General features: G+C 44.7%; 1 protein-coding gene across 3 annotated transcripts in view; it reads right to left on the reverse strand.

Moving 5' to 3' along the window:
* Nucleotides 1-21006, reverse strand: part of LOC126092243 (rhophilin-2) — a 740337-nt gene that overhangs the window by 143710 nt on the left and 575621 nt on the right. For all 3 annotated transcript variants that reach the window (XM_049907750.1, XM_049907752.1, XM_049907751.1), the window contains one exon: nucleotides 13001-13116. In XM_049907750.1, coding sequence (XP_049763707.1) covers nucleotides 13001-13116 — 116 coding nt within the window. The remainder of the gene's footprint in view (nucleotides 1-13000; nucleotides 13117-21006) is intronic.

Genomic DNA, 21006 nt, shown 5'->3' on the forward strand with positions numbered 1-21006 from the left:
ACCAGCTTATGAAGGGAAAGTCAGAGCTTATGAAGGGAATAACACTATTCCTAAAACAATTTCTTCTGCCTGTCGGCTTTCGATTTGGTCATTTAATTTGATAGAGTAGCGGACTTCTGCGGCGACTCTTTAAATCTTCCTGCGGCTGGCAGAATAGTGAACCCGGAGCTACGAGCATCAGATAATGTGCACGTCGTTCACTGACCACACGTACAAGAATGCCGTGGAGGGGATAGCGAAACAAGGAACAGAGCGGCCGATCCGATTAACGGCGGAGTTCCGGACTTTACGACAAGCTGCAGTGCCGTGATGGCGGCCCGCTTCTCGGAAGGCGGGCGGACAGCCCGTTTGAGGCAGGGATCTTTTCGTGAGGCACGACTCCCCTAACGGCGCCGCTTCCCGCCGCAAATTCTACTCCGAATCGGTTTACAGCGGCAGCAGGGCGTTCACTTCGCATACGGGTACCGGTACGTTACCAAATGGGCGCTTGGCAACGACCGGCGACAAGCGGCACTATCATGTGGCCACGACCGATGTCTAACTGCGGGTAAACTTACCAGCTCTTCCGTAAGCTCGCTGTGCTCAAGATAGACTGGTTTCATGTTTTACAAGCCCGTCACCTACGGACATTACTGGGCTGTCCGCCCACGGTAGCTGAGTGGTGCCGGCACGGTATCTCAGCGTGTTCAGCCAGAGAGGCACTGGCCCTCCGTAATAAAGAACAGAGGAAAGGAACCAACGATCAACTTGAGCGTATGTCCTATGACGTCCGCCCAGACCAAACGCGACGAACGTTACGAAAAAAGGTGGTGAGCGCGACAGAATGTCTATCCTAAGGGCCCGGGTTCGATTCCCGGCTGGGTGAGAGATTTTCTCCACTCAGGGACTCGATGTTGTGTTGTCCTAATCATCATCATTTCACACCCATCGACGCGCAACTCGCCGAACTGGCGTCAAATCGGAAGACTTGCACCCGGCGAACGGTCTACCCGACGGGAGGCCATAGTCACACGACTTTACATTACCGGGCTCTAAATCTTCACATAAATTTACTTGTGTTTTACAAGATACACTAGTTGACAAACCCGGCATGGCTGGAGTATTCATTTTGTCAAATTTCTACTAAAAACGAAAACGTAAAATGAACTGGGGTAAGTATCGGAAGAAAAATTCATTTCCATGTATTCCTGAAAACAGCTTTCAAATTATGAAACAGTCGTACAAAAAAACATGCATAACGTACAAATGTTGAGTACTGTACCCAAATACTGACAAACGCGATTCCGGACGGTTTCCGCACGCTCGGCGCAGCTGCTTAGTGTGTTTGCAAGGCGATTTTGTGAACGTCTTTGGCTCTAAATGGTTCAAATGGCTCTGAGCACTATGGGACTTGACATCTGAAGTCATCAGTCCCCTAGAACTTAGAACTACTTAAACCTAACTAACCTAAGGACACACACACACACACACACACACACACACACACACACACACACACACACACACACATCCATGCCCGAGGCAGGATTCGAACCTGCGACCGTAGCGATCGAGCGCTTCCACACTGAAGCGCCTAGAACCGCGCACACGCGCACACACACACACACACACACACACACACACACACACACACACACACACATCCATGCCCGAGGCAGGATTCGAACCTGCGACCGTAGCGATCGAGCGCTTCCATACTGAAGCGCCTAGAACCGCTCGGCTAAAACGGCCGGCCGAAGTTGACTCGACCGTCGGAGTATCTCAGAAGTAAGGAATAATTGTACAGAACTTCATGCATGATGTGGCATTTTCTGAGACTTTTCATTGTTTATGCAGTCCAATCTCTTGAATGATGACAGGTAGGTGGTTATTACGACCACATCTACCTGGCAGATGTGTGCACGAAGTTCGGTTGAAAATGATCCAGTGGTTTAAGAGATGTGGAAAAACCTCGTGCGACCTACCGCGCGCGCGCACGCACGCACATTTTAAGAAGTATGGATTTATCAGTGGTTTTTCTACTCCGCACTTGTTTATTACAATGGGAACTTTTGTGTCAAGCTACAGTAAAATGATGAATTCTTACAACCTCGAAGTCCAAAGTTATTTCCTGCTGTACTATGGTCACTTAGCCTAGCCGCACTAATCTCGCCTGGTTTCCATCCACAGCACGAGGTGACGAGCCTATGGTTGCCAGGTGTCCAGCTTTTTACAGTCGTGTTCAGCCAAATACACATAAATCCGGTCTGTCCGGGTTTGTTAGGTTTTATAGCGATGAAGCAGACATCGTAAATTAAGGCCCATTCCAAGCTAATGACGCCCGCGCGAAGAATAAATATAAGAAGAAATAAGGAGATTATGCTCCCCCCCATGAACCATAGACCTTGCCGTTGGTGGGGAGGCTTGCGTGCCTCAGCGATACAGATAGCCGTACCGTAGGTACAACCACAACGGAGGGGTATCTGTTGAGAGGCCAGACAAACGTGTGGTTCCTGAAGAGGGGCAGCAGCCTTTTCAGTAGTTGCAAGGGCAACAGTCTGGATGATTGACTGATCTGGCCTTGTAACAATAACCAAATCGGCCTTGCTGTGCTGGTACTGCGAACAGCTGAAAGCAAGGGGAAACTACGGCCGTAATTTTTCCCGAGGGCATGCAGCTTTACTGTATGGTTAAATGATGATGGCATCCTCTTGGGTAAAATATTCCGGAGGTAAAATAGTCCCCCATTCGGATCTCCGGGCGGGGACTACTCAAGAGGATGTCGGTATCAGTCTTCTACCCTAAGGAGATTATGATGTAAAGACAAGTTCACCGAACAAAAACTTAATCACCCTAGTGCGTACGCACAGGTGAATCGTTAAGCCTTTAAAGATGGCGCAGCGATCGAGTCATGTACTGAAATGCGCGCCTTCTGCCTCTACTTGAGCATACCCAGTAGTGACCAGTGAGACGTTTGTACGTAAACATGTGTAAATATAAGGAAGTGGCAGAGTGACACTAAGGACCCACGGCGCTTGGCCGTGGCCATGGCCTTACGGCAACACACGTGGCCAAGAAACACGTCATCCGAATTGTGTGCGGAAAAAGATCCTGACAGAGGGACCGGGGACGTGTTTCATTGCTTGTGAATTAAAATCGCTTCCAAACCCGACAGCCATTGGTGCAGGCAGTGAATGAAGGCCCATCCCCACCTGTCAGGAGAAAATATTGCAACGAAAACTGGGCACATCGAACATTTGGAGTGTCATCTCGCAGGAGGCCACTGCTCACACAGGCACCTAGAGCAGCGCTGTTTCAATGGGCCAGAAATCATCAAATGGCGACAGCAGCTGACTGATGGAACGCGATGTGGTCTGAGGAGTCAGATTTTTGCCTATATTCAAGTGACGCACGTCGCAGAGTGCACCGAAATCCAAATGAAGCATTTCATCCTGCATGTGTGCGAGGTTAGGTTCAATCCGGAGGTGGGTCTGTGACGTTTCGAGGGTGTTTTTCGTATCATGAAGTGGGGCCACTCAAAGAGGTGCCCACTATTGTGAACCAGCAGGTTTATTTAAACATTCTGAACGATCAGGTACCGCCTCTCAGTCACCAGCTGTGTGGTGTCACCGCCAGACACAACACTTGCTAGGTGGTAGCTTTAAATCGGCCGCGGTCCATTAGTACATGTCGGACCCGCGTGTCGCCACTGTCAGTAATTGCAGTCCGAGCGCCACCACACGGCAGGTCTAGAGAGACGTACGAGCACTCGCCCCAGTTGTACGACGACTTTGCTAGCGACTACACTGACGAAGCCTTTCTCTCATTTGCCGAGAGACAGTTAGAATAGCCTTCAGCTAAGTCCATGACTACGACCTAGCAAGGCGCCATTAACCCTATCTGGAGAGAGTCTAATTTGTATCGTCAATAGCGATGTACCACAATGATGGAATAAAAGTTAAGTATAACCTAAGCTGCATACTTTTCTCCATAGCATTCACAACTTGTCCTGTTCCAGACTTCACGCCGGTCGGCGTGAGTTGACGCGTGCCCTTTCGGTAACCTCACCCTGTGTCTAGACTGTCTTGTCTATACACAACAAGCTGAATGATGATTGTACTGTTGCTACACCTATTTTTGAATGAAACAACAAAGTTCAGCGGGCTGGAAGAATATGTGACTGGTTTTATGAACACTCCCCCACCCTATTACCCTATTTGGTGGAATTGCGTGATACATCCTCAGCGAGTGGCTTGACCTGAATGCGATGCACCTGCACAGTCTTTCTGACCCACTTCCTAAACGAATCCAAGTGGTTATCAAGTCCAGGGGATGAATTACAGGGTAATAAATTATTTTATAATAATTTCTCCACGTCTTTTTGTGTCCGGTGAGCTTATACAGGGAATTCGGAAATTCCAGTTACAAACTTCTAGGACTTCTTGTGAGGAGTGAGTACATAATATTTTGAATACGTACCGTTTCCGTTCTACGATTATTTCATTTCAGAGGTTTAACTCACTTCTGCTTGAGGAACTGAATTAGGCGTAGTGCAGTACGAATGTTAAGTAACAATCCGAAAGGAAGCAGAACGAAACCTCCATTTATCACTTAAGCACATTTGTTTGTATTAACATCACGTGTTTAAATTATTCCAAAACAAAAAGGAACCCAGCATAATGTTTGTACAGAACAGTACTGATGAATCATAAATAGTTCAAATGGCTCCAAGCACTATGGGACTTAACATCTGAGGTCATCAGTCCCCTAGACTTAGAACTACTTTAACCTAACTAACTTAAGGACATCACACACATCTATGCCCGAGGCAGGATTCGAACCTGCGACCGTAGCAGCCGCGTGGTTCCGGACTGACGCGGCTAGAACCACTCGACTGATTAATTGTAACAGCGGCTCGATGTGCGTAATAGATAAGTGGACGTTCCTTTCTAATTGTTACCTAATAATTGTACTATAATTACGTAATAATTGTACTGCGTAATGCCTAATTCAACTCCTCCGGACATGGGTTCCTATTCAAAATAGTACGTACTCAATCCGGTCTACAAGACCTAGAAGTTTGTACCGGTAATTTCTTAACACCCTGTATACCTATAGCAACCAATGCTATTCTTTTGTCTGTGTCCTATGTTAGATTCGCTCTGCATACGAAGAAAATCAAACTGTCACAACCACGCTTCGTGTAGAGTGAGCGACGCCAGTAGGATGTGCCGATTAGCCGACATCAGGCAAGTTTTTTCAACAGGAAATTGCTTCAATAATCAAAATCATCTCCTGAGGGAGGAAAAAATATTGTGTACCTTCTCAGAAAAAAAATTAAGTTCTTACTGACATTGTTACGGTGCCCACATCTTCAAAATTCAAACATTCTACGTCTACATGACTACTCCACGATTCGCACGTCAGTACCTAGCAGAAAGTTCGGACTATTTTTCTACTGTTCCACTTCCGAACAGCGCGCAGTGAAAACGAACACACAAATTTTGAATGACTGCCACCCTAACTCGTTTATCATATCCGTGACACACTGTCCTCTCGTGACAGCACAAAACCAGCTGCCGTTGTTTGAATTTTCTGGATGTCCTCCGTGTCATTCGTATCTGGTAAGGCAGTAATACTCCAGAAGAGGGCGGACAAGCGTACTGTAAGCGCACTCTAGTAAGACTGTTGTATCTTCCAACGGTTGTGGAAAAAAAAAATGCTGTCTTTGATCATCCTTCCCCACAACATGCCATCGTTCCAGTTTAAGCTGTTCGTAATTGTAATCTCCGGGTATTTAACTGAATTGACAGTCTTTATATTTGTGAGAATTATTGTATCACCGAAATTTGACGTATTCCTCCTAGTACTAATTTGGATGAGGGATCGAACGGTGAGAGCTTAAATTCCTCGTTGAAGCAGCAGTCAATCTGGAGTGAGAGACATCACCCAGAAATCCATGAACTGTAGTGTATGGGTGACGAAATCGATGACCTCTAAGCATTGTTTATGATAGCAATGAGAAGTAATTGAGTGACAGGTAGTAGTATATGTTTCAGGTACCTACGCGGTTCACTGAGCAAAAGATGGCTCCATCAGAGTTTATCTGCGGTGAGAGGAAGTTCCGTAACTAACTACACTCTCCAGTCACATTAATGTGACCACATATCAAAATCCAGAGTACACCTTCTGCAGTGTCCGCGGGTCGGAGATTTTCTCCGCTCAGGGATTGGGTGTAGTGTTGTCCTAATCATCATCATTTCATCTCCATCGACGCGCAAGTCGCCGAAGTGGCGTCAAATCGAAAGACTTGCACCCGCTGAACGGTCTACCCGACGGAAGACCCTAGTCACACGACACTTACTTACCTTCTGCAGTGCGGACCGCTGCAAGAGGTGCAGGAAGAGTCAGTGACGTTCTGGAAGGTTACGACACGGATGTGGACCTATGCTGACTCCAGTGCTGTGCCCAGCTGCACTTGGTTTCTCAATTGTGGCTCCATGACGCGAACAGCCCGGTCGAGATGGTCCCACAGATTCTCGACTGGGTGTAAACGCGGGGAGTTCGGTGGCCAGGGGAGTAGGGTAAAGTCAACCCGGTGCTCTTCGAAGCACACTGCGAGCTCTGTAAAACGTTGCACTGTCCTGATGGTAGATGTCATCATGCCGAGGGAAAACAAACTGCGTGTAGGGATGAACATTGTCCCTAAGGATGGATGCACGTACGTGTTGATCCACTGTGGCTTCCAGAATGACGATATAACCAAGGAAATGTCACGAAAACATTCCCTGACTATAATGCGCTCTCCTGCGGCGTGGATCTTTCCAACGATTGTTGCAGGGTGTTTGCTTTTACACGTAACAAACTGTATAGGCCAGCAGCCATCTGTCCGATGGAGCATAAACTGTGATTCATCTGAGGCCACCCTTCGCCACTATGTGGACGTCCGTTTGCGGTGTTGCTAAGCAAATTCCAGCCTTCGTCGCTGATGAACAGCCTTCAGTATGAGTGGACGAACCAGGCGTCCGCTGCGGAGGCCGATACGCAGCAACGTTCGCTGAACGATCGTTGGGGAGGCACTGGCGGTAGCCCCTCGGTTCATGTCGGCGGTCAGTTGCTCAACAGTTTGACGTCTATTCGCCCGGAAATTCCCCGCAGCCGTCGTTCGCCCCCGTCATCTAGGGCCCGGTGTGCACTGTAGTTGCCTCGGCGAGGCTTTTGGACTGTACCATTTTTGCCTCGCATGATATACCCCAAACACGGCGACATAGTAAGAGTTTGCAAACTGAGCCGTTTCGGAAACGCTTCCACCCTTGACGCGAAGCTAATGATCATGGCCTTTTGTACGTCAGATAAATCGCTCCGTTTCTGCATTACAAGTACTGGAATGTTTTCCGCATCTCCCGAAAACGTTTCATGCACCCTCAACTGCTAATGCTGGTAATTGCACGTCGACGTCGAACATATGTGGGAGTCATTTTAATGTCACTGCATCGTGCAGTCTGGCCGGCGTTGTTGGAAGTGACAGTTGTTGATATACCCGCATGGAAACTAATATCTGCTCTCACACAGACTTCAGTGTGCATTCGCGTGCAAAGATTTTGCGACGCCTGTGTCCACAATTCACGGATTCTACTTGTATTATTCTTTTTACGCAGCCAAGTTTCAACAATAGCTTGCGTCACGAGTACTTTACGCTCATTTCGTTACTACCTTCTTTTTCTCCCCTTTTAGCGAAACCCATAGCGGCACCACGCTGAGAACGGCGTGGCATCTGCGGGTTCTTTTATGCAAATTACCCAGAGGTGCGAGTATTAGGCGCTCTCTGAATGCTAAACAGGCTAAAAACAGCACTCGGTTCCCACCGCGCCACAAACAGGGACGGGACGTTGCCGAAAATAAGAAAAGTAAGCGGAACAAATGAACGGCCACAGACGTTTTAAAGTACACCTGTGAATACAGCCACAAGGGAACAAGTTTGACTGCGGGGGGCCTGCTTTAACGTCTGCAGCGGTTGGTTTTTATTGTTATTACTCAGGTACAATGAATTTTGTGGTATGAGTTACGTTCGTGACAAAATAGTGTCACCATATTGCATAAATATGTTTATTTGTGCAAGACCTGGATTGTCATCGAGCCGCAATTTCTGTTGCATGGTAACACACAGCCGTGATCATGTATTTGACATTCCTTCGTGCTTTTACCGAAACTTACTGCACCACACTTGTGGCGTCATCAGTGGACAATTGCTTATTTTGGAAACACAGATGCAGAAATGTGATTTTTAGACTTTTTAGTAAAAATACACCATCCCTCAATGATGATGATAGTTAATTTTTACCCAGATTTGTTAGCCTAATTCTGATTGCCTAACATTATAATGTGAATGCTAGGATGATACGTCTCATCGGGTCACGACCGTTCCCACTTAAATTTTTCTGTAACCGAGCTAGCGTTGTGTCTATGGATTCCTGACCGAACTGCATCATGATATGCCCTGTGAATAATGTGGAATGACGATAAACGTGAAGAAGACTAGGACAACTATTTTTTATAAGGCAATGAAGGAACATAAAACTGAAAATTCTGATGAGTCAGTCGAGCAAGCTGATTACTAACTTCAGGTAACTATGATGCAAAATCATCACTTACATGACATACAATCAAGAAACAATAGTAAGTAAGAAATAAAAATAGCTCTTACAAAATAAATGTTTTACAGAAATAGTAGTATTTTCTGTAGATCTTTGAGTAAACAATCATGGAAAGTTTCCAGAATGAGATTTTCACTCTGCAGCGGAGTGTGCGCTGATATGAAACTTCCTGGCAGATTAAAACTGTGTGCCCGACCGAGACTCGAACTCGGGATCTTTGCCTTTCGCGGGCAAGTGCTCTACCATCTGAGCTACCGAAGCACGACTCACGCCCGGTACTCACAGCTTTACTTCTGCCAGTACCTCGTCTCCTATCTTCCAAAAAGGTACTGGCAGAAGTAAAGCTGTGAGTACCGGGCGTGAGTCGTGCTTCGGTAGCTCAGATGGTAGAGCACTTGCCCGCGAAAGGCAAAGGTCCCGAGTTCGAGTCTCGGTCGGGCGCACAGTTTTAATCTGCCAGAAGTTTCAATTATGGAAAGTATTTGTGACATTTTAGTATGTAGTTTTGCCCTAAATGGTGTCAAAGTAACAGACACGGCAATGCTTGGAGGATACTGAGACGTGGATGTAAAGAAGAATGGAGAGTATGCCCAGATAAGGTAAGAAATGTGGCTCTGTTACAAAGAGTGAACAAGGGAAGACAAACATTGGAAACATTTAAGAGGAGGAAAATAAATTGGCTAGAACAATGGATGAGAAGGGAATGTGTTATGAGGGATTCAGTAGAAGGAATTATGTATGGGATGAAGACCAAAGCACGAAGAAGAAGAAGAGCGAAGGATGAAGAAGAAACTAATTAATTCACACCACCAGGATAAATGCATCACTCACAGCTACAAAAAGTATGGCAGAAAAACGGTAGTCCTACAGAAAGCTGAACTTGCAGTGATGGACTTCCCTAATGGTCAGAAACCACCACCACCACCACCACCACCACCACCACAACGAACGACAACAATTATTTGCACCAAGACAGCACTGTCCACAACCCTGAGCACCACAGTGCTTAACTGGGTAATGTCCTACTGGAGGCAACACGCATTTCTTTCTTATGGCCTTTGAACTGTCCTACCACGCCGTAGCCTGCACGCCTGTGCAGTGGCGCTCGAATTTTGAGGTCAGCCGGATCATATCCTAGTGGTGGAATATTTTCACTGCCACTATTTGGTCGGTAAGGGGACAAGAAGTGATGGTGTGAAGTTGTTGGTCACCAATCTTTGCGCCAACGTCCTGGATTAAATTCCAAACCACTCAGAAGTGACGGCATGTCACACTGTCGGTAGTGACTCGTCAGTCCGATGGTCACGTTGAGCTCCTTGGTGCCGTTCGAGAGGCTAAGCGCCGGCACCAGGTTTCATCTTCTCCTTTCCCTTCATCCATCACACAAATATCTGGAAAGGTGAACTATGACGAAGTTACTACCAAATGCGTCCAAATAGGACCAATGTGCTGTTATTCTTTTGTAGGCTGCCGAATGAGAAACAACGGTACACATTCATCGGGGAATGAAGTATGTGGGCAGTATTCTGTCGAAAACCATCACTGCGAAATGCAGGTCTATAGTAGAAACCAATGTGAGAAGCAAACTAACCCCACATTCAGTAAGTATATCGAATATTAACCACTGCGGCCGTAGTTCTTTTACATTCCCGTTCCAATCATGGACAGTGCTGACTGAGAATTACACCCAACCACCACATAAAGGTTAACGAAATGCAATGAAGAATGTAGCCAGGTGATATTCACAAAGGTCTTTCCTGGTGACGGTGGTAGACCAACTGGGTAACTACGAGAAGCGTTATAATATATCACGTTGATTGGAAAATATGTGATCACTTGAATCTAGTCTACGAACAGTCTTGAGAAGCACTCCATTGTCAAGAAAGGACTCAACTGGTCGCGCATTGGGCTAAAAGAAAAAGCTGATGGAGTGATCAGCACTAGGTGATCGGTCTCCCCAAAGTTTCGGGCGCCACCGCGAGTTGAGCGAAATAGCCCCGATCACGAGTAAGTTATTTAGTAAATAACAGCGTTTGGGAAATAATTAAGAGTGGGGGGCTTCCTTTTGAGGAAGATCCAATCTCGGCGCAGGGCCGCGCGTCCACACCAAATAAGCCGAGCTGCGCGGTTGTTGCGCCGGTCCGGCGCGGCGCGGCGCGCTTCGCAGGAGAAAATTGCCCCAATTAAGGGGCGACATTATGTGCGAAAATAATACCGTGGCCAACCCAATCAGCGGCCAGGGGACCTCCCGGACTGCAACCACCCTTACACAGTCGGCACACGGACCGTGCATTTGACGTCAACGTTGTGCGTACCGAGTTTCGAACGTCATAGTGTGAAAAAAAGCACATTGGGGAGCCTTTAAGAACGTGCAGAGCAATATCTAGCCTGTCAAATATTCTGAACGTGAGTCTCAATGTAGACCAATGAGATGGAAGGACGCCGTCTACGCCACATAACACCATCTCTCTTCAAACGTTTACGAGAGATCCTCAGTGTTCTTGTGCTCTGAAATAGCATATATTCCTAGGATAAAAATTATAATATAAAACCCACCAAAATGAGCTTCAACTGAAAACGACGAAGTCCAGTATGGCGTCTCCCAAGTTCTGCTTGTGACGTAGCGAACGTCCTTTGCCTGTTATTAGTCTAACGTTTAGCAGCACGTTGCCAAAACATCGCAGAACGTATTGTTTAATTCACAAGCAGCAATGCCTCCTGAACGTGAAACTGGTAAAGTGGTGAAAGTGATGACAAGAAACTGTTACAGCTCCACGTAAACGTCACCTAGCTCGCTCCGTTTGAAGACGACTTTGCTCTTCTCCCACGCCCTCCTCCGTGTCTGTAGAGAGAAAAAAAAAATGCTTTACCAGTACGAAAGCATTGTTTCGCAGCGATATATGACTGAATAAAATCTTCACGGCCTTCTAGCTGAGTCAGTGGTTGTACGTCCAAGAACTTTCGGCCGAGTACTTTACTACCAGTGTCAAGCCGTAACTGACCTGCTGTGTGGTTGCCGCTGTCGTCCTTACAGTACTCACACATGCTGTGACGTCACCGATGCTTAGTCCATCGTCGTGTAAGGCAATGTTTCCCAACAAGTTTGGACCGCTGAACATCAGAGTCGAGGTTGTTCTGTCCTGGTGTTCCACACTTGGTTTCATCCAAATCTGTCCCCATTTTTTATTTCCTGTCGTCAGACGCGGATTCTTGAGCTCTTTAACCTGGAGGAACTCATTTTCGAATAACTTAAATCGTTAAAAACATGTTACTGGAAACGTACAATACGTCTTAAGATCCACAGCGTCTGACATAAATCTTGTTGATTCTCGTCGTCATAGTACGGTTAACAGTTCACAGTAAGCGTTTTAGTAGAAAATTCAAAAATCAAGTTATGTTTCTTTTTGCATTACGTATATATTTTATCAAAATGTATCATTGTAGTAATTACACTAATGTTAAGTAGAAAACTCCAAAAATTAGTACACATCCCCCTTACAGGGTTATTGTCAAAAGCGAAATTTTACATGGACATCAACTTTTTTTTTGTTTCTTCAAAAAATATCTTTGTTGACTGCGATAGAAGTTGATAAATCCTGGTGAATACTTTAATGATTAAAACTGATGAAGTTGTTTTAATCTCAGCACTTCATTAAATCGGAAATTCCATAGATAAATGTTGTGTAATTAAATTAAATTTAATTCCTGCGTTATAGAAGACCCAGTGATAAAACGGTGAACAACAGGATGTAAATGTTTCAAGTTCGAATACTCGACCTTTCAGGTTTTTTTTGTGCCATTCACCACTTTTTTCGCATCTAGAAACGTTTGTTAATGTGAAATATGGCGGGCTGCACCGCGGAATCCATGTTAACCCTTTCACTACCAATTTTTTTTCCCGAGTGAAAGACGATATACGGTTACTTTAATTAATTCCTTAGTCAGAAATAACAATATGAAAAAAGCATTCCCGGCCTTTCCGTCTTCCAACATGGGGAGGGATTGTTCAAAGTTCTGAGGTAGGCACGCTCATACCAGCTGCAATAAGATAATGTCCCGTAAATCACTGTGGTGTTCAACAACCTTAGTGTTGATGACAGCTTTCATTTACATGTGTACGAAGATAGTTCTAAATCAATACGTTTACGGGTTATCACAAAATTTCGCTGGTTGGGCCCAAACCACTTGTTCGGCCTAGGCTCTACGGAGCCTAAATATGCTGGTGCATACGTTGGCGCACCAGCCCACCTTACTTTCGCGATTCCTAGTCCGGCAACTAACGTTCCAACCTTGTTCTTTTCCCAGTTACTGGCAGTGGCTTATGAGTGACTGCTTTTGTACTCCGCTGTTCCAGGAGGGGTACTCACTTGAAGAGGTTCTCCGCGCCGGCTCGCAGACGCAGCTCCTTGTTGATCTCCTGGTTGAGCTTGGAGCGCTTGCTCTGGAGCTTGCCTCTGCAAGTAGCGACCCGCGGGTCGGAACCCTGAAACACACAACGAGCCGGTCGTTAGCGGTTTGTGACTCGAAGAACAGTGGCGACGGCACCGCAGCACTTGCAGGTGACCGTAACCAAAAGGTACACAATCACAATGTCTATTCAAGGTACACGGTCATTATACATTTTTAGTTGGCACGTTCCAAACCAGTACGGCAAAACACGGCCTGCAAGCTACCGGGTGGTTATGACTTAGGTGCAGTTCTTCATGGGTTCTAACTACCGTATGACAGCGAAGACTTGTAGATATGCTAAATGCGTTGATATGGAACCGATTTACACTGGAAAAGTAGTTTCAATTTGAGCCACCTGGCACCGTACAGCATCTCGTCGACGTTTCCTATCTTCAAATTTAACTAACTGTGAAAGCAGCAATAAACAATAAAATCAGTATTACACCTTTCTTACTTGTCCGACCTTTTCTGTCCACGTCCCGTTCCTAATCCACAATGGAAACATTTCTACATATCTTTCTTGCATTTACAGCGCCAGATTTGGTCTTGTTGGTCATAATTGGAACAAATTTTTTTCCAGCATAAATCGGTTCCGCATTAACGCATTAGTGCATCTACCAATTTCCGGTGCCATACGATAATTACAGCCCCTACTGCACCTCTGTGAGTAGCTGCAATGTAATTAGTCACCCGATAAATGTTCTGCTAATTCCTTAGGAGACACGAAGTTACACAAGAAAGTTAAACAAGGTGCCTGATTACACACACACACACACACACACACACACACACACACACACCCTTTGACGATGACGAAGTAATTCTTCAGGACACAGAAAATGTTATCTTATCACCTAAATCAAAAATATGAAACAATTTCAGAACATTTCAGTGAAAAATCTAATACAAACAATAATGGCCTATGTCAGTTTGAACACTGACGGTGTTGCGAAATGGAATAGGAGGGGACCAGCTACTTTACATGGTTTTAACAGTCACCTTTCTAACCCATCGTTGCAAGATATGCCATTTAGTATCTTTTAGGTTTCCTACAAAAAAATCATCTGACGATTTTATCCCGAAACACGTCACGGGATAACAATTAAAACTTGCATTGGCGACCAAAACAAGTTTATCACCATTTAATTTGTATAGCTGTAAGATGCCCTTGAAAGCCATAAAGGACCTTCATTTATACGTTCCGAGAGGACTGGAAGATGTTTCTAATGCCAACTGATTTCCTACCCATATTAGGGATGGTAGTGTTTGTTTCTTGTTTTTCCAAGTTTTATCCACTCCATGTAGACGCTTTATGCGCTCTGTAACAATCCATACAGAAATGACAGATTGACATAATTACGAAGAACAATGTTCTGAGACAATAGTTAATGTAGGGCGTGCTGTTTGAAAAAATAGGCAATTGTTTTGAGACGGAGCTACAAAAAGGAGGGCATTGTGATGACATGCCAATCGGAATAGTTCTGAAGGGAAATTCATAAATGATACGCAAAATTTCCGTATCAGTCACGTCTAACTAAAGGACCAAACCTTCAGATAGGTAAGGAACAGGGGGAATTGCAAATCGGGACATTTCTGCAATCATCGGCAACGGCAACAGTCATTGAGTCTACACGGTACTCAGGGAGAATTACGCTTACAGCGTGCGAAATGCGATGCGCGTTTGTAATGGCAGGAAGTTTCAAGGAAAAAAACAGCAGCGACCTAAGCGCGTACAACAATGCGAGCCAACCTCGAGAATACAAAAATATGCATTTTACATGAAGCGTCGCTGCGCGGAATAATAGCCAGACGAAAGGGCCTCGGATGGAGACCGTAGTTAACCTTGGTAGGCCTCCCCGTCTTGTCACGGTTGCTCAGGATCAACGGCGATGAGAAACCGGTAAACCAGGCACTTCGTGGGAAATGAATATTAATCATGAGACCGTAGACACGGCAGGTCCCTTGACATCATTCCTAGTAGGGGGCAACACTCATTATTTGCAAGAAGATTGTAGGGCGGCATACACGGTCGAGACTACTAAGAAGTTGACCCATTTCATTAAATAGCTTAACCGCTCCATAGACTCAACTGCACTAATGAAGGAAGGACGGACGCTAAGCGCTTAACGTCTCGTTCACGACATGTTTGTTACAAACAGAACATAGCTTGGATTTGGGTATAAAGGAGCTGAGAATCGACCGAGTCCTTCTGAAATACATCAGCCCAAGATGAGCCTCAGCCTTAAGCGACCGATATTGTGTACGTAGAGACGTGTCGTTGGTAGCTCCAACGTTGGCGCTCGTAATGGGGCATCCTAGGTCAGGGGTCCACTACACACAGGAAACAGATACACGGGTAGCAGGGTGCTGTGTAGAGGGAACTGGGTGTTTTTTTACGTTACAGAATCGAGGGAAACTACAGAACGGGCGTCAGTCTAAAAGGGTGTAGGACACACACAGAAAAGAAGACCTAGAAACAATCGGTATTTTAATTGTAAATTGTCATTGCTGTGTTGGGAAAGAACCAGAGCTCCAAGCGCTAACAGAAAGCGCTGAAGCTCAAATTTTTATATGGTTCAAATGGCTCTGAGCACTATGGGACTTAACATCTGAGGTCATCAGTCCCCTACAACTTAGAACTACTTAAACCTAACTAACCTAAGGACAACACACACATCCATGCCCGAGGCAGGATTCGAACCTGCGACCGTAGCGGTCGCGTGGTTCCAGACTGATGCGCCTAGAACCGCTCAGCCACTCCGGCCGGCCAAATTTTTATAAATACGGCAAGTTGGCTGTAGCCGGAAATACTTTCAGACGAAATTTTTACGAAGGACGAAACCGTGTCCATAAAGGAAAGATTAAACACAGTGGGTGGTGGAGTGTTTACTGTTGTCACATGTAGTTTACCCTGTAATAAAGTCTAAGTAGATAGTTCCTGTGAGTAAGGGTGGAGATAGTACTTGACAACCTGAATATATTAATAATTGCTTCCTTTTACCGACACCTCACCCCTCCCCCGCCGACTCAGGTGACAGTTGCTGAACAGTTCACAGATAATTTTAGTCTCATTTCAAATAGGTACCCCGCTCATACAGTTGTAGTTTGTGATGAGTTCAACCTACTCTCGATATGTTGGCGAAAATACATGTCCGAGGTAGACATAAAACTCATCCAAAATCGTTCCAAATGCGTTCTCAGACTATTTTGAACACTTAGCTCAGGAGCCCACTCTAAATGTAAACGGTTGCGAAAACAATTTGACCTCTTAGCAATAAATAATCCTCAGTAAATAGGGAACATCATGGTCGATACAGGGATTAGTGACAAGTTCGTTGTAGGGAGACTTAATACCGTAACACCCAAACCCACCAAAAGTAAACGCAAAATATATCTATTTAAAAAGCATACAAAAGTTAGTTGCAAGCCTTCCCAAGAGACAGTTTCCACGCCTTGCATTGTGAATATGTAATCAGAGAGCACATCTGGTTTAACTTCAAAGAAATAATGTCAACGGCAATTGAGACACACCAACCACATAAATTAAAAGAGATGGTACCGATTCCCCCTCCGCCACACACCATCAGGTGGCTTGCGGAGTATGGATGTAGATGTAGAACATGATGGTTTAGCAATGGGAAGTAGCTTAGGTGGTATGTTGGCTGACATTTACATCAACCATATAGAACACAAATTCTTCTCAACCAACCAGCACATCTCAAACAAAATAATCTACTAGAGAAGATATAATCTTGCTTTTTGATGGTACAAGCAATGAAATAGATACATTAGCAGCAGATCTAAGCACAATGCACAAAAATGTTAATTTCACAGTTGAAAATGAAACTAATAAAAGCATTAACTTTCTTGGCCTGAAAATTTGCAATAGTAACAAGAAACATCAATTTAGTATTTACAGAAAACCTACCACCACAGATGTCAGTATTGACAACTCATCTTGCCACCCCCGCTAACAAAAAACGGCATATTTCAGAACGATGCTACACCGAATTAAAAAAGTACCAATGAGTGACACAGACCAACAAAATGAAACCAATATAATTAAAACAGTTGCTCATAATAATGGATATAAACCCATAATAATAGAAAAACTCCACAACAAAATACAGACAAAAACCACAGAGCCACTTCACAGCAGTCACTTCAAAGCCAAATCAGTGGGCCACAGAAGCCAAACCTAAATATGCTGCTCTCCCATACATAGGCCCACTTTCATACCAAACAGCAAACTTATTTAAAAAGAAAAAATATCACAATCAGCTTCTCCACAAACAATAAATTACAGCAAAAAGTAATCCATGATGTAAATACCTCCAAGAGTCCCTACCGTAAATCTGGAATATACAAACTCAAACACTCCGAGGTGTGTCAGATTCCTAGCTAAGACTCAACTAAGATTCTGCTCCTGAAATTAAATGTAAACATTTTCGTAACATCCTTGCGTAAAGAGCCACAGACTAGAACGTTAAACAGTTAACAAAATACTGGAAGACGTGGTATAATAAGGTCCATTCCGGGAAGCAACCGTCATGAAACAGTGTTTTGTATCGACAGTATGGGCACTTTTACTGGTGTAATTCCAAAACATGTTCGGAACGAGGCGAGCGCAGCCTCTTCCTGATGCGGCGGTTATGTACCTTGCTGGCTGGCAAGTTGCAGTGTCGCTGGTAAGTGGTCGGAAGTCGCTGCAGGAGGGGGTCTGTGGTTTCCGGGCTAGAGAAAGCTGACGCCACCAGCGTTGCGTCAGTCGTTCGGAAAAGCAGATTATCTGCTGCGCGGAACCAGCATTAACACCCATTAAGGATCGCCGTGAAACACCGGAATAGGATCAGGTGACCGCGGAAAGAAGGCAGGCGCTAGAAAGTGACACCTGAGTAGCAGCCCAACGCAGTTACGTAATGAACGTTTGCGCGTGTGCGTGTGCGTGTGCGAGAGAGAGAGAGAGAGAGAGAGAGAGAGAGAGAGAGAGAGAGAGGGAGGGAGGGAGAGAAGTGGAAATAAGCATGGTTCCGTCAAGCACCGATAGTGTGACTCCAATTTTTTCTGTTCGTTTATTACGCCCAAAATGTAATATACAGGGCTATTACAAATGATTGAAGCGATTTCATAAATTCACTGTAGCTCCATTCACTGACATATGGTCACGACACACTACAGATACGTAGAAAAACTCATAAAGTTTTGTTCGGCTGAAGCCGCACTTCAGGTTTCTGCCGCCAGAGCGCTCGAGAGCGCAGTGAGACAAAATGGCGACAAGAGCCGAGAAAGCGTATGTCGTGCTTGAAATGCACTCACATCAGTCAGTCATAACAGTGCAACGACACTTCAGGACGAAGTTCAACAAAGATCCACCAACTGCTAACTCCATTCGGCGATGTTATGCGCAGTTTAAAGCTTCTGGATGCCTCTGTAAGGGAAAATCAACGGGTCGGCCTGCAGTGAGTGAAGAAACGGTTGAATGCGCGAGGGCAAGTTTCACGCATAGTGATGTGAAAGATTCAGTGTTTAAACCTCCTCTACCAAGAAATGTGCCAGAACTGCGAGCTCGCATCAACAGTGCTTTCAAACTCATTGATGGGGACATGCTGCACCGAGTGTGGGAGGAACTTGATTATTGGCTTGATGTCTGCCGAATCACTAAAGGGGCACATATCGGGCATTTGTGAATGACTAAAAAAACTTTGAGTTTTTGTATGTGTGTGCAAAGCATTGTGAAAATATCTCAAATAATACAGTTATTGTAGAGCTGTGAAATCGCTTCAATCATTTGTAATAACCCTGTATATGGTGTGAAGGGTGCAAGTGCAGATGTTTGTGTATGTCGTACCCTAATATGTACACAGGTCAGTGCGAGGATAGTTATTTTCTCTGTATCTAACGTCTTCCCACAAACATTTCACACAATTTACTACCTGATGTCTGTGGTGCAGCTACGACCGTACAGAAAACAAGGGAAGCCACGACGTTGGGATCACAGATTTACCTCAGACTTTGTACACCTTTAGTAGGCCAAACAACGTAATGTGCAAGCGATAAGGTACTCCACTCTGGCATTTCCGAGAAAATCGCAGGAGAAGTTTTACGCGTGTATTGTGTCTGAAGTATCTGTGCGTATGTGCCGGACCTTAGAGTTCGTGGTGTTCAAGAGGTTAGCGTTCGAGCTTCGTAAGACGAACATGAATGCGATGGTTCGATTCATGCTCAACCTTAATTTTAATCTACATTTTTCTTCGCCACTCGTCATATCATTTAATTTATATAACATTTGAGAGACAATATGATTTAAAAAAAAGCTACGTGTATTTGCATGAAGTTTTAGGTAATTTCATGTTACTCGACTACTTACTATTTTAATTAAACTTAATTATTAGAACAAACATATTTATAACGATAGACAAGTAAATAAAGAACCGCATAGACTTTTCCTGATAATGTATACCTGTCGTGATTTGCGAAATCCTTTATACATGCAATCTGGTAAGGTACCCACAATTATTTTGGAATTTTGCACCTCGAAGCTTCGAGCTGCAGAGGTCCCATTTGGCAGTTAACCTGCTTAGCGGTGAGACGTCGCTAACTGTAGCAAGAACGAATAGTGTACGTGAAAATTTTTCGAACAACACATAATTTACACTTGTACTACAAAAATGAAGTTTTAAGTGGGAATCGAACCGTCACCTCATACACGTTCGCCTTACGAAGCTCAACCGCTAGCCACTGTGTTTTCTTCCTCTCTGCTGTTGGTCGGAACGGACGTCATATGACGCCTGTTCTAGTTGATTGTTGAATATTTCACTCAGTTTTTTTATTATTATTACGGAGGACAGCTAGCACTCTGTGAACTCAAAACAGAAAGTTGTGTAGTAGGTGAATAGGCAGGGCATCAGGTCGTCGTGCGAAAGGTCCCAAGTTCGAAAATCACTGACGGTGACTTTTTTGTAACAGTTCACACGCGAAATTGTTATACGGGAGAACATTTTTCTGACATGTAAAAGGACGTTTCGGAGTTTGTAACAATGTTCTTCTGGCAGCCTACTTTCGTTTCGTTAGTTAAAAGTATCAAACCGATAGTGTACATTTCTGTAGATAACACTACATCTATCTATACAATTGTTCTCTATAGGTTTGCTGCTTTCAACTAACGAAGCGAGAGAAGACTGCCAGAAGAAAATCACTACAAACTCCGAAATGTCCTTTTACATGTCAGAAATGTTCTCCCATGTAACAATTTCACGTGTAAACTGTAACAAAAAAAAAAAACGTCATCACTGGGTATCGAACTTTATACCTCTCGCTCGACTATCTGACGCTCTACCATCTAATCTACCAGATGTGTGTATATTATCAACAGTCAGATAAGCTTTTCCTATACTCTGTATTTCTGGAGTTACTTTTAATTACCATTTACACGTGTTCTACTGGACGACAGCACACAGCGCGAACTGAATCGGTGTTTCGGTTGATACTCTATCGGCACACATCATTTGGTACCGATCAGACTGACATCTGGAGTTTTGGGTGTTAGTTGCACACGATGGTTGTTTTCGGAACCCTTTTTGATTCCAACAATCACTGAAGTGACAAAAGTCATTGGAAAGCGACAAGCACATTATACACAAAACGGTAGTATAGCGCCGCGCGGGATTAGCCCGACGGTCTAGAGCGCTGCAGTCAAGGACTGTGCCGCTGGTCCCGGCGGAGGTTGGAGTCCTTCCTCGGGCATGGGTGTGTGTGTGTGTGTGTGTGTGTGTGTGTGTGTGTGTGTGTGTGTCCTTAGGATAATTTAGATTAAGTAGTGTGTAAGATTAGGGACTGATGACCTTAGCAGTTAAGTCGCATAAGATTTCACACACATTTGAACATTTTGGTAGTATAGCGTGCACGAGGTATAAAAGGGTAATGC

This window comes from Schistocerca cancellata, chromosome 7 (genome assembly GCF_023864275.1).
Source record: "Schistocerca cancellata isolate TAMUIC-IGC-003103 chromosome 7, iqSchCanc2.1, whole genome shotgun sequence".
Taxonomy (NCBI): Eukaryota; Metazoa; Arthropoda; class Insecta; order Orthoptera; family Acrididae; genus Schistocerca; species Schistocerca cancellata.